A 13,609-nucleotide genomic window follows, 5' to 3' on the forward strand; every position below is an offset into this window, starting at 1 on the left:
AGTTCCCCTGGACTGGCAGACTGGGGTGGTGGTCCCCTTGTTTAAAAAGGGGGACCGGAGGGTGTGCTCCAATTACAGGGGGATCACACTCTTAAGCCTCCCTGGTAAGGTCTATTCAGGGGTCCTGGAGAGGAGGGTCCGTCGAATAGTCGAACCTCGGATTCAGGAACAGCAGTGTGGTTTTCGTCCTGGTCGTGGGACACTGGACCAGCTCTACACCCTCAGCAGGGTCCTGGAGGGTGCATGGGAGTTCGCCCAACCAGTCTACATGTGTTTTGTGGACTTGGAGAAGGCGTTCGACCGTGTTCTTTTATGACATGATATGACTGGATAAATGAACTGACCTGAATATAAAATTACAGAAAATAAATTACAACTTAAATCAAAACAATGAACAGTGGTTAATTTCTCAAAAAGTTTATTGGCAAAAGCAAAATATGGATTTTTATCAACTTACTTGTGGCAAAAAGCAAAAATGTTCTAACAACAGATTATGCATCAAATATAAAATGACATATATCTGAAGGCACAGAGATAAAAATGAGAAGAATCAAAGGGATTCTGTGAGGACAGTGGAATGGAAGCAGTGAGTTCATCAGGTCAAACTCTTCATTAAATCAAAGTTCAATGAAAAAAAAACAGCTGTAGACGTGAACTGGGGTCTCGCATTCAAGGCCCCGCATCTCATTTTGGACAAAATCTGAAAAAATTATATGTACTAAGGTCATTACATAAAGTTTTAGGATATTATTATGAATTCATGTGTTTATATATGTATATAAAAAGCAAGTAGGTTAATATTTGTGTTTTTTTCATATTTTATGTTATCTGTAGATTCTCTACAAACTGTCATTACCGGTTGCCAAAGACACACAAATATGCAAACAAGGCTGGTGATTATTTACTAAGGATAATAATCATCTTAATCATAATAATGTAATAAAAGTAAAAAGTAAAAGAAATTTCAAATTTGAGAAGCAAATAAAAACTAAGAGCGAAAAAACTGGTAAATATTTTAAACACTTTTCAGTCTTTTCTCTTACAACATATTAGACGTCTAGAAGCTTTTAAAGTAAAGACTTTCAACCTTTAAAAGTACATGATCATGTAACATATTGTGAAGCATGCGCTTAAGAAAAGCAAGCAAAGCAGATGTTACACCTGTTTTTACTGGACAAAGGAACCAGGGCAAGCATCATTTCTCATCACTAATTTAAGCCTAATTTGGATTTTAAACCTCAGATTTTCTCGGTGTTTCACTCTGGCTGCTAATAAGAAGTAACAGGATTGTAATGAACTGGAAAAACCAGCCAAGACAGAAAACACAGATTAAAATAAGGAGTTAAGATCAGTGAGGATACACAGATGTTAACCAGGATCTTTCACAGTTTAATACTGTAGAGTCTTCATTTTCATTTATGGGAAAGTGCAGAAGTAATAATAGTGTGTAAAGTCACTTAGCAGCTGTCTTCCACAAGTATTTTTAAGCAATGTGTCTTTTTCATTTGGCATAGAGCTCTTAAAAAGCAAGATAGTTTTTCCACAAAGTGTTAAATGTTAAATTCCCTTTATGTATGTAAGCTTACTTCATTAGCACATAAAGCAAAAGGAAACCAAAATGCACAAAGACCATTGAAGATTGAAAATAGGACAAGCAAAAACATCCCAACTTGTTAAATAACAGGAACATGAGAGGCAGACAGTTTGGCTGGTAGGTGAGTGAAGGCTCATCTCCATGCTCACTTTCCTCTTCATTTGTTCTTGGCAGCCAGTGGTTTGCGGCTGATCTTCCTGCTCTTGTCACTGCTCTTCTTCGGAGGCTCTGGGTTAGCCTGCATGTGTCTACCATAGAGACTGGGAACAAAGCAAGAAGAATTATGAGCAGACAGATTTAAAATCCTCATGCTTGTGTTCTGAGAAAACATGTTTTGATTCTGTAAAAGTTGTAAGAATTTGTTCATCAAATAAAATAAGTCAAATCTCTTAGTCCAGAGAATAATGCCCACAAATGTGTGTAAGCAGCATTCGGAGAAAAAAAAAAAAACTGAAATATTGTGGACTGGCACACAGAGGTGTGATCATCCTCAGCAGGTAGTATTTGATAAAGAAAGTAACATTAGTAAAAATGTTTATTAGAAGCAATAAAAATACTTAGGTGTGGAGTTTTTCTCAGTGGTTGCAAATGTTTAATGTGATTCACTTAGTGCCAGTTCCACACTTACAGGCCAACATCCTTCTATGCCACTGCTGTCTGTCACACTTCCTTCCCCCTGGGTGTCTAGCATCCACAAGGCCAGAGGCTCAGTGAGGTGGAAAAGCCCAGACTCTCTTCCTCCTCCCTACAGCCTTGTTAGTCCACTTCTTACTGTACATCAAGCTCAGATGGGGTCTTTAACAAACCTACTTCAGCTCTCTCTCTCTCATAGGCTTTGACTCAGTTTTTAAAAACCAAAACATTTCTTTTTGGTTCATATCGGTAAGTCAATCAAAGAGTTTGTTTGTTTTTTACAAAACCCAACTAAACAGGAAAAACTGCAGTGTGCAGTAAACAGCAGTAACTACAGTTTGAGAACAAGAAAAATGAAGGACTGGAGTAATTATGATCATCTGAGGTATCATTACATGACATTACACATCATCATAAGCACATAATCTAACTTCCTGTTAAGAAAATTAAAAACAAATCAATATGGATTTAAAAGTCACACTGAAAATGTAATAAAAATACTGATATAATACATTTTTATTTGAGGCTTTGCTCTGTCTGTAAACTGCAGACTCAAATATTTTCAGGTGTTCATTGAGAAAAACCTCTATGTTTATGAGACCTTTGATGTAGTTGTCATGCCAGGACACTATACTGTGATTTCATTTTGGAGTCTCTAATTGTAAAACAAGCAATAAACGTTACATTTTGTTAAGTCCCATCATTAAAATCATCATGTTGATCAGTGTGGCCTGCACAGTGGCGCAGTTGGTAGAGCTGTTGCCTTGCAGCAAGAAGGTTCTGGGTTCGATTCCCGGCCCCGGTCTTTCTGCATGGAGTCTCCATGTTCTCCCTGTGCATGGTGGGTTTTCTCCAGGTACTCCGGTTTCCTCCCACAGTCCAAAAACATGACTGTCAGGTTAATTGGTCTCTCCAAATTGTCCCTAGGTGTGAGTGTGTGTGTGCATGGTTGTGTGTCCTGTGTGTCTCTGTGTTGCCCTGCGACAGACTGGTGATCTGTCCAGGGTGACCCCGCCTCTCGCCCGGAACGTTAGCTGGAGAGGCAGCAGCATCCCTCCTGACCCCACTGAGGGACAAGGGTGTCAAGAAAATGGATGGAGGGTTAGGGCACTACTTTGATTAGTAGTGCTCCATTACTAATCAAAAGAAACAGTTGGGAATTTTAGCCTTGATTTATCCATCTTATTTTCAGGAAGATTGTTCCAGATTTGTGGTGCATATAAGCTGAATACTCCTTCTCCTCCTTTGGTTCTGGTTCTGGAGATGCAGAGCAGACCAGAACCAGTACCAGAAGATCTGAGGGGTCCAGCAACAGCAGATCTTTAATGTATTGTGGTGCTACTGTAAGCTGTTCAGTGATTTATAAACTAACAGTATTTAAAAGTCTGTCTGAGCTACAGGGAGCTAGCGTAGTGACTCACCTCAACACATGGCTCTGGTTCTGGAACCAGTCTCCATGAGAGGGGATGGACACTCTTCCACTCTGGAGTTGCCCATGACGAGAGTGGGTATACTTGTTGCCCCCCATCTCAGTGCCTGTACATTGGGTTCACTCTGGTGAATGAGAGGAAAGCCTCTCTCCACCTAAGAGTGGGGGGACGGGTTCTGACAGTTTGAATTACCCACCCTTTTTGGACTCCTTGGAGGGGGTGCTGGAGACTGCCCCTCCTGCTGACTACTTTGTTCTGTTGGGGGACTTCAGCGCTTATGTGGGCAATGACAGTGAGACCTGGGTTAGGGTACCCTAGGCTACCCTATTTTTCCATGAGTCAACAAACACCAGGCTCATGTGGCAAGGCATCAGGATAATCACAGACAGGGGGGAAAAGTGATGACAATTCTAGGGGTCCTGACCAACAGGGGGCCCTCCACAATTTAATTATTTATTTTTGTTCATATAAATAAAATTTAAAAAATCGGGGACCTATAAAATACAAAATTAATCATATTGTATTTTTAAAGATTGTTTTTAGCAGTAAAAATTTAATGTTCAAACTCCCAGATCAAAAAACACACATCCATATTTGCCCTGAACCCCCTATCTGCATTAAATGGTTTGTTCCTGCTTGGAGTTCTTCACCGTGACGCTGTTAGCAGCAGACGTGGAAGACATGAACGATTGTGGCAGATACTATGCTGCTAAGAAAAGTTATAAAATCAGGTTTTCTAAAGAGAGGGGGAGGGAGAGAGAGAGAGAGAAAGGCAAGAGTGTTAATTTATAACCCAGTTTTTCCTCCAAGAGAGGTGAGTAGACTGTGTGAGATTATCAACCATTTAGCATAATTAGCATAGCTACAGACTATTTGCCTCCTTTTTACTAGCATTTAATGAATTAAGGAAAGAAATTACCAACATATTCATATATTTTACTTGTTCCCTTGTACCTTTTACCACTTAGCAGATGAGTCAGTTAGCAGCAGCTCTAAACCATGTCCCTCCTGACCCGTCCTCTCCTGAGTGAAATTAAAGCTGCAGTATGTAACTTTTATAAAAATATATTTTTCACATATTTTTTTAAAACTGTCATTATGTTGTGACAGTATGGTATGAGAGGTAATCTGTGAAAAATCTATTTCCTCTGCTTTCTCCCAGCGCTAGAAACAACCAGTGAGTGGCAGGAGAGTTTTAGTGCTGTCAATCACAATCTCATGAGGTGCTGCTCATCCTTCCTCCCCCTCGATTTGTGCCATGATGCAGCTAGCATAGCACAGTGCTGTGCAGATTCAAACTGTGAATGCTCAGTTTAGTTAGCTTAGCTACCAATGAGGCAGATAAACGGTTTCTTGTAATGATAAGTTGTTTCTCCACCATTAGCACATTTAGCAGTGAGTCAATGAGGCTAATTGACAGTGCTAAGAGCATCATACTAGTTCTGATTGGTTGTTTTGGTCAGAACGGTGCATTACTTTAACCAGTAATAGTAATTCAGGAAGGAGCTGGAGGAGATTGATTGTTTTCACAGTTTATCTGTCTCATAGATCAGTGTTTTTCAACCACTGTTCCGCAGCACACTAGTGTGCCGTGAGTGATTGTCAGGTGTGCCGTGGAAATTATTCAATTTCACTATGGTACCGTATTTTCCGGACTATAAGCTGCTACTTTTTTCCTAAACTTTGAACCATGCGGATTGTAGCCCGCTGTGGCTTTTCTGTGGATTTTTCTTCAACCACCAGGGGGCTCTCTAGCAGGAAGTGAATCATTAGAAGTCAAAATTGTAAATCAAAGAAGAACGGCTAATTTTCATTTAGAACAACCACATGCTAGCAGCAGGCACGATGGAGAAATGTTTTCAAACTCGTATGATGCAGCTTTTAAGTTGAGGGTTGTCGATCTGGCACTACAGGAGGGAAACAGAGCCGCTGCATTTAAGCTCGGTGTGAACAAAACCATGATTTGGCTTTGGAGACGGAGTGCTGCGTCCTTAATATATGCAGCAGATTTATTAGGACGCCGCCCTCTGCTGGGTCCTGATGGAAAACCGAGAGCAGCTTCCAGTTTTTATTTTAATTTTTTTAATTGAGGGTGCTAGTATGGTGCGCTCTATAGTCCGAAAAATACGGTAATTGATTTTAAAAGATTTTTTGAAAATGAATTATCTGCAAATAATACCATCTTTGAGTGTCTGCTGTAGCAGTGACTAGCGGCGTAATCATGTAATGTTCTTACCACTAGATGGCAGTAGGTACAGAGCATTTTACATTACAACAAGAGAATTAGTGATGCATGAATGTTACAGGTAGCGGTGAGAGCATTGAATCTAGAAAGACTGACGACAGTGATGGAAAAGACAGTGAAGCTCAGCAGTAGTTGGAAAGAACATGAGTCCATTTCCCACAACATGTCTGTGTGAAGTGAGCTTCTGAAGCCTGGTTACTATAAAAACTAAAAACAGAGAGAGACAGAGATGTTGAGGAAGAGCTTTGTCTTTCTTCAATTTCTGCCAGGAAATCAGCTGTTTTCATCCAAACATGCTCAGGTTTCACACCAGGTGGGTAAAATATACAGATATTGACATTTTGTACATGCAACTCTTCATATTGTAACAGTGAATATGAAGTGAAATGTTTCCCAAATATTATTGCTTCTTTCAGAATAAGAATTATTTTCTGTATTCCGGCTATAAGATGCTTGTGGATTAGTTTGTAAAACACTTTGACGTTTTCTACAACTTCTTTAAATTTAACACCACAGTGTTGTGGCTGTTCAGGTGTATTTTTGAAGTGGACATGTTAAGTGCAATTTGAAATAAGAAATGTAAAATGTGATAATACATTTTTGTGTTTATTTGATTCCTATTCGAGAGACTTTGATAAGAATGACTATATATAGGCGGCTACAGAATATCTTTGTTTCCATTTTTGGTTGGTGGTGTGCCTCGGGATTTTTTAAATTAAAACAGTGTACCTTGACTCAAAAATGGTTGAAAAACACTGTCATAAACTGTCACAACATGGTGACAGCTTTAACAAATATGGATAAAACATATTTTTTATTAAAGTTATGTACTGCAGCCTGAATAAAATGCAACTACACAGCATTTTCAGAAGTCTGGATGGCTTTATGTGTAGTTGCCCGTTACTTTTGACTGTTGCTCATGGGGAGACACATTTCAGTAATCAAACTAATAGAAAAGAATTAAGCAACCTACTTGCATACTGGATGTGGACTGTTGGATGTAAAATTCATGAGCAGTAAATATTGTGCTAATTATCAGTATTGAACCAAAGAAGACAAACCTTTAAAATTGTGATGGTTTTTATGGGTCAAAAAGACTCAAAAAATTGTAACAGCAGCTGTACAGAGGGGCCCAAACTAATTTTTTGTCAGGGGGCCAAAGATTCCTGGCGGCGCCCCTGATCACAGATTTCAAGGCTGCTCTTTTGTCCTGTGAGCACAGAACAGACTTTCTGAATGCACTTAACAACTACCAGTTTGTCTACAGCTCCAACCGCTGCACAGAGGACGCCGTTTCCTCCACACTGCACTTGAGCCTAAAACACCTGGAGGAGAAGAATACTCATGTGCAAATGCTGTTTCTGGACTTCAGCTCAGCATTCAACAAAATCATCCTCCAGCACCTGATTTTTGTTAAGAAAGCTAGTTTGCTTTCTTAACAGCAAACTAGCTTTCTTAACAGCTAGTTTGTTAGCCATTAAGACCCCTTAATCACAAAAGACCCCTTCAGCCCTCATCATAATCTGTTCTCCCTGCTGCCCTCTGGGAAAAGGTTCAGCAGCTTCAAAAGCAGAACAACCAGATTCCATAAGGATGCTAAACTCCCATTAGTTTAAGTTTTTAATTATATATATTTACATTTATTTATTTATTATTGGAGCCTTGAAATAAAATTTTGTTCAATTTGTGCATTTTTGTACATTTTCCAAAAATTGCTCCAACAGTTGATCTTTTTTCAACAAGCTGCTTGGTAATACACCTTTCCAGCCTTGTGGAGCTCTACAATTTTGTCTCTGGTGTCTTTGGACAACTCCTTGGTCTTACCCATGTTAGTAATTGGAGTCTTACTGATTGTGCGGGTGGACAGGAGTCTTTATGCAGTTAATGAAGAATAATAAGTGGAGTGGAGGTGAACCTTTTATAGGAGGTCCAACGGGTCTTTGAGGGCCAGAATTTTTGCTGATTGGCAGATGTTCAAATACTTAGGAGCAGTAACACATAAATTATTTTTTTTTAAATCATCCTCTCCTTGGGCTGCCACCTTATCGTGGTGGAGGGGTTTGAGTGTCCCAATAATCCTAGGAGCTATGCTGTCTGGGGCTTTATGTCCCTGGTAGGGTCACCGAAGGCAGACAGATCCTAGGTGAGGAACCAGACAAAGCGCAGCCCGAAGACCCCTTATGATACACAACAACTTTGGATCTAGCGTTCCCTTGCCCGGACGCGGGTCACAGGGGCCCCACTCTGGAGCCAGGCCTGGAGGTGAGGCATGATGGCGAGCGCCTGGTGGCCGGGATTTTACCCACGGAGACCGGTCGGACTCAGCCCGAAGAGGAGATGTGGGTCCCCCTTCCAATGGGCTCACCACCTGTTGGAGGGGCCAAAGGGGTCGGGTGCATTGTGTAACGGGCGGCAGCCGAGGGAGGGGACCCTGGCGGTCTGATCCTCGGCTGCAGAAGTTGGCTCTTGGGACATGGAACGTCATCTCTCTGCTCTCTGGTGGGGAAGGAACAGGAGCTAGTGTGTGAGGCCGAGAGGTTCCGGCTAGAAATAGTTGGCCCCACCTCGACGCATGGCTCTGGTTCTGGAACCAGTCTCCTTGAGAGGGACTGGACATACTTCTACTCTGGAGTTGCCCACGGTGAGGGGTGCCGGGCAGAAGTGAGCATACTTGTTGCCCCCCATCTCAGCGCCTGTACGCTGGGGTTCACCCCGGTGAACGAGAGGATAGCCTCCCTCCGTCTACGGGTGGAGGGACGGGTTCTGACTGTTGTCTGTGCTTACGGGCCGAACAACTGTTCAGATTACCCACCCTTTTTAGAGTCCTTAAAGGGGGTACTGGAGAGTGCCCCTCCTGGGGACTCCCTTGTTCTACTGGGGGACTTCAACGCTCACGTGGGCAATGACAGTGAGACCTGGAGGGACGTGGTTGGGAGGAACGGCCCCCTTGATCTGAACTCTAGTGGTGCTCTGTTGTTGGACTTCTGTGCTCGTCACGGATTGTCCATCACGAACACCATGTTCAAGCATAAGGGTGTCCATATGTGCACTTGGCACCAGGACAACCTACGGCCGCAGTTCAATGATCGACTTTGTCATTGTTTCAACGGATCTGCGGCCATATGTCTTGGACACTCGGGTGAAGAGAGGTGCGGAGCTGTCCACTGACCACTACCTGGTGGTGAGTTGGCTCCGGTGGTGGGGGAGGAAGCCGGTCAGACCTGGCAGGCCCAAACGTGTAGTGAGGGTCTGCTGGGAACGTCTGGCGGAGTCACCTGTGAGACGGGGCTTCAACTCTCATCTCCGGCAGAACTTCGAACATGTTTTGGGGGAGGTGGGGGACAGTGAGTCTGAGTGGACCATGTTCCGTGCCTCCATTGCCGAAACGGCTTATCGGAACTGCGGCCGCAAGGTTGTTGGTGCCTGTCGCGGCGGCAACCCTCAAACCCGTTGGTGGACACTTTTGGTGAGGGATGCTGTCAAGCTGAAGAAGGAGTCCTATCGGGCCTTTTTGGCCTGTGGGACTCCAGAAGCAGCTGATGGGTACCGGCGGGCGAAGCGGCATGCGACTCAGGTGGTCGCTGAGGCAAAAACTCTGGCATGGGAGGAGTTTGGAGAGGCCATGGAGAAAGACTTCCGCACAGCTTCGAGGCGATTCTGGTACACCATCCGGCGTCTCAGGAGTGGGTAGCAGTGCAGCACCAACACTGTGTATTGTGGGGATGGTGCGCTGCTGACCTCAACTCGGGACGTTGTGGGCCGGTGGGTGGAATACTTCTAAGACCTCCTCAATCCCACAAACATGCCTTCTGTTGAGGAAGCTGAGCATGGGGACTCTGGGTTGGGCTCCCCAATCTCTGGGGACGAGGTCGCCGAGGTGGTCAAAAAGCTCCTCGGTGGCAGGGCCCCGGGGGTGGATGAGATCCGCCCGGAGTTCCTTAAGACTCTGGATGTTGCAGGGTCGTGTTGGCTCACGCGACTCTGCAATATCGCATGGACATCGGGGGCAGTTCCCCTGGATTGGCAGACTGGGGTGGTGGTCCCCCTGTTTAAAAAGGGGGACCGGAGGGTGTGCTCCAATTACAGGGGAGTCACACTCTTAAGCCTCCCTGGTAAAGTCTATTCAGGGATCCTGGAGAGGAGGGTCCATCGGATAGTCGAACCTCGGATTCAGGAAGAGCAGTGTGGTTTTCGTCCTGGTCGTGGAACACTGGACCAGCTCTACACCCTCAGCAAGGTCCTGGAGGTTGCATGGGAGTTCGCCCAACCAGTCTACATGTGTTTTGTGGACTTGGAGAAGGCGTTCGACCGTGTCCTGGAGGGGACCCTGTGGGGGGTTCTCCGGGAGTATGGGGTACCGGACCCTTTGATACGGGCTGTCAGGTCCCTGTATGACCGGTGTCAGAGTCTGGTCCGCATTGCCGGCAGTAAGTCGGGCTCGTTTCCGGTGAGAGTTGGACTCCGCCAAGGCTTCCCTTTGTCACTGATTCTGTTCATTACCTTCATGGACAGAATTTCTAGGCGCAGCCGAGGTGTTGAGGGGATCCGTTTTGGTGGCCTTAGGATCTCATCTCTGCTTTTTGCGGATGTTGTGGTCTTGTTAGCTTCATCAGCTCGTGATCTGCAGCTCTCACTGAAGCGGTTCGCGGCCGAGTGTGAAGCGGCCAGGATGAGGCTCAGTGTCTCCAAATCCGAGGCCATGGTCTTGAGCCGGAAAAGGGTAGAGTGCCTTCTCCGGGTCAGGGGGGTCGTCCTGCCTCAAGTGGAGGAGTTTAAGTATCTGGGGATCTTGTTCATGAATGAGGGAAGAAGGGAGTGGGAGGTCGACAGGTGGATTGGGGCAGCGTCTGCCGTGAAGCGGGCGCTGTACCGGTCCGTCGTGGTGAAGAGAGAGCTGAGCCAAAAAGCGAAGCTCTCGATTTACCGGTCGATCTACGTTCCCACCCTCATCTATGGTCATGAGCTTTGGGTCATGACCGAAAGTACGAGATCCCGGATACAAGCGGCCGAAATGGGTTTCCTCCGCAGGGTGGCTGGGCTCTCCCTTAGAGATAGGGTGAGAAGCTCGGTCATCCGGGAGGGACTCAGAGTAGAGCCACTGCTCCTCCACGTTGAGAGGAGCCAGTTTAGGTGGCTCGGGCATCTGTATGCCTCCAGGACGCCTCCCTGGTTAGGTGTTTCGGGCACGTCCCACCAGGAGGAGGCACCGGGGAAGACCCAGGACACGCTGGAGGGACTATGTGTCTCGGCTGGCCTGGGAACGCCTTGGGATTCCCCCGGAGGAGCTGGAAGAAGTGGCTGGGGAGGGAAGTCTGGGCCTCCCTTCTGAAGCTGCTGCCCCCGCGACTCGACACCGTATGAAGCGGCAGAAAATGGATGGATGGATGGATGGAAAATCATTCATTGGGATCTCTGGATTTTTTCTAAATGATGTCTTTCAGACCCCTCCATGATTTCTAAGTGGAAGAACTTGCAAAGTCACAGGGTGTTCAAATTGTCAATGAAGGCACCAAATTTCATTATAGTCCACATATTTTTGATATGTTTTATTTTTATGAAAATTTAATTAGCGGTTGAAAATGATTACTAATAAAAAATGATACATCAACATTTAACTTTTTTTTTTATACATAGAAAGTATCTCACAGTGAGCGATTCTAGTTCTGCTGGAGGTTTCTTCCTGTTATAGGGGGGATTTTCATTTCCAAGGTCGCTATGCTTGTTCGGGGTGAGAGATTGCTGCAAAGTCAACGGCACAATGTAAGTGACTATCAACTGGCTCTACATCAGCAGTAAATATTGCAAGACAGTGACTCACTAATGTTAAAAGTAGTATTACATATCTACTGGCTGTTGCATGTGTCACATAGATAACCTTAGTGCTCACTCACTAATCTGTGTGCTGAAGAACCTGGAGAGATAGTGACCTACACTGTAAATATTCAATTCTTTAAACCTCAAAAAGCTGAATTACATAGGATAATTTACCACTTTTGTATTTGCATTTGTGTGTCTGCGTGTGTGTCGGTGTGTGCGTGTGTGTGTGTGTGTGTGTCCATGCCTATTTTTCTACTCAAATGGTGACTTGCAAGAACCAATTAGCAGCAGAGGAAAAGAGGGGAATAGATTCCGATTCCTCTGGCTGATTTTATGGAGTTCTCTTATTCCATGTTGGCTTAATTAAGCCCAGTCAGTTCTTTTTGCACACAGCTGCGTTTGTGTCAGCAAGGAGTAGAAACATTTGGTTTTCTATTTTCTATTACTCTGGTGTGTGTCTTTTTAAGAAGTTAGAAAGTACGCGTGTGTGAATATGTTCATGACTGAAGTGTACAAGGCCAAAGGCCATTGACTTGATGGCCTCTCTTTGAAGCTGACTTACTGTATCTTCAACAATAGTGCCAAGTGATTTAACAGTATACCTCGTAGACTCAGAGACAGAAAGATTACAACGGAAGAGTTGTAAAAATAAGGAAAATCCCAGCAAAAACCATCTTAAAAAATATATTTTTTGTGAGTAGAAAATTTATCTTGAAAATATTTAAACCAGTGTTTCTCAACCCTGGTCCTCAGCCCCCCTGCTCTGCATGTTCTAGATGTGCCTCTATTCCAGAACAGCTGATTCAAATGACTGCATGACCATCAAGTCCTGCAGAAGCCTGTTAATCACCCAAAGATACAATTCAGGTGTGGCAGAAGGGAAACACCCAAAACATGCAGGACAGGGGGGCCTGAGGACCAGGATGGAGAAACACTGATTTAGATCCTGATATACCACCAGTATTCTCAAGAATTTTTACAATATAAAAACTACTCTACACCTTTTGTTGCCTTTTACCTTATTTCAACCAAGGTTTACAACAGTGTAGAGAGCAGCCCAAGGTAACATATGTCTGGATTTAAAAGCCTGTATTGGCAGTGCCACACATTTTGTAATTTTGCCTGACAAAACTCCTCCACCGCCCCATTCCAACCACACACACGCTCACACACACACAAGTGTCCTGCCACGTGTGCCTCACTCAGCATGAATGCAAGCAAAGCATGAGTGCAAGCAAAGGGTGAACACAGAGGCTGCCATGCCTGCGCTGGGGCAGCTTGTGAGCTAATGAGTTCTCTTCTGTCATCAGATACAGGTCCTGGTGACGGGTGGCTAACCTCCAGGTAACAAACAACCTGAGTGTGTTTGCCTACTAAACCTCAGAAGCAAAAGTTAAAACTGTCTAAACACTGCAGTTAGTAGCGGTTCCCCACTACATCTTGGAAAATGTTTATAATGTAGATTACAGACAGTACGAGACAGATATTAGTGCTTCAGTCAATTATCAATTAAAAAATGTAACCAGATTAATCACACTCTAGCATAGAGGTTGCACAACAATACCAGTTTAGACTTTGAGCAACTTGGTAAAACTGTATTGTGTAACATTAAATCATGCTTGGCTGCAACTGTATCGATGGCAGCTCTTCTTCTATTCAGTGTTTGTAGCTTTTGGCGCAGATCCTCTCCTGCTAGTAGCTTCACCATCAGTTCAGCGTTACACCGGCTGATAACGGTGCTGTGATTCACTTTGTCTGGTATTTTTGTACATATATTTTGGCAGTTCTGTGATCATGTCAAAGCAGCAACTTATATTAAAAAGTGTTTTATTTCCGTTTGAAAGCTGCCCGCTACCATGGAAGGACAGCAGAAAATCTCTTTTAAACATG

The 13,609-nt window shown here is 44.2% G+C and overlaps 1 protein-coding gene across 2 annotated transcripts in view; it reads right to left on the minus strand.

The window, feature by feature from the left end:
* Positions 1-401: 401 nt before the first annotated feature.
* The window catches only part of rsu1 (Ras suppressor protein 1), a 32,728-nt gene continuing 19,520 nt past the window's right edge, over positions 402-13,609 (minus strand). For both annotated transcript variants that reach the window (XM_008438254.3, XM_008438253.3), the window contains exon 9: positions 402-1,854. In XM_008438254.3, coding sequence (XP_008436476.2) covers positions 1,752-1,854 — 103 coding nt within the window. In that variant the 3' untranslated portion in view covers positions 402-1,751. The remainder of the gene's footprint in view (positions 1,855-13,609) is intronic.

The sequence above is a fragment of the Poecilia reticulata genome, chromosome 20 (assembly GCF_904066995.2).
Source record: "Poecilia reticulata chromosome 20, P_reticulata-male-v2, whole genome shotgun sequence".
Taxonomy (NCBI): Eukaryota; Metazoa; Chordata; class Actinopteri; order Cyprinodontiformes; family Poeciliidae; genus Poecilia; species Poecilia reticulata.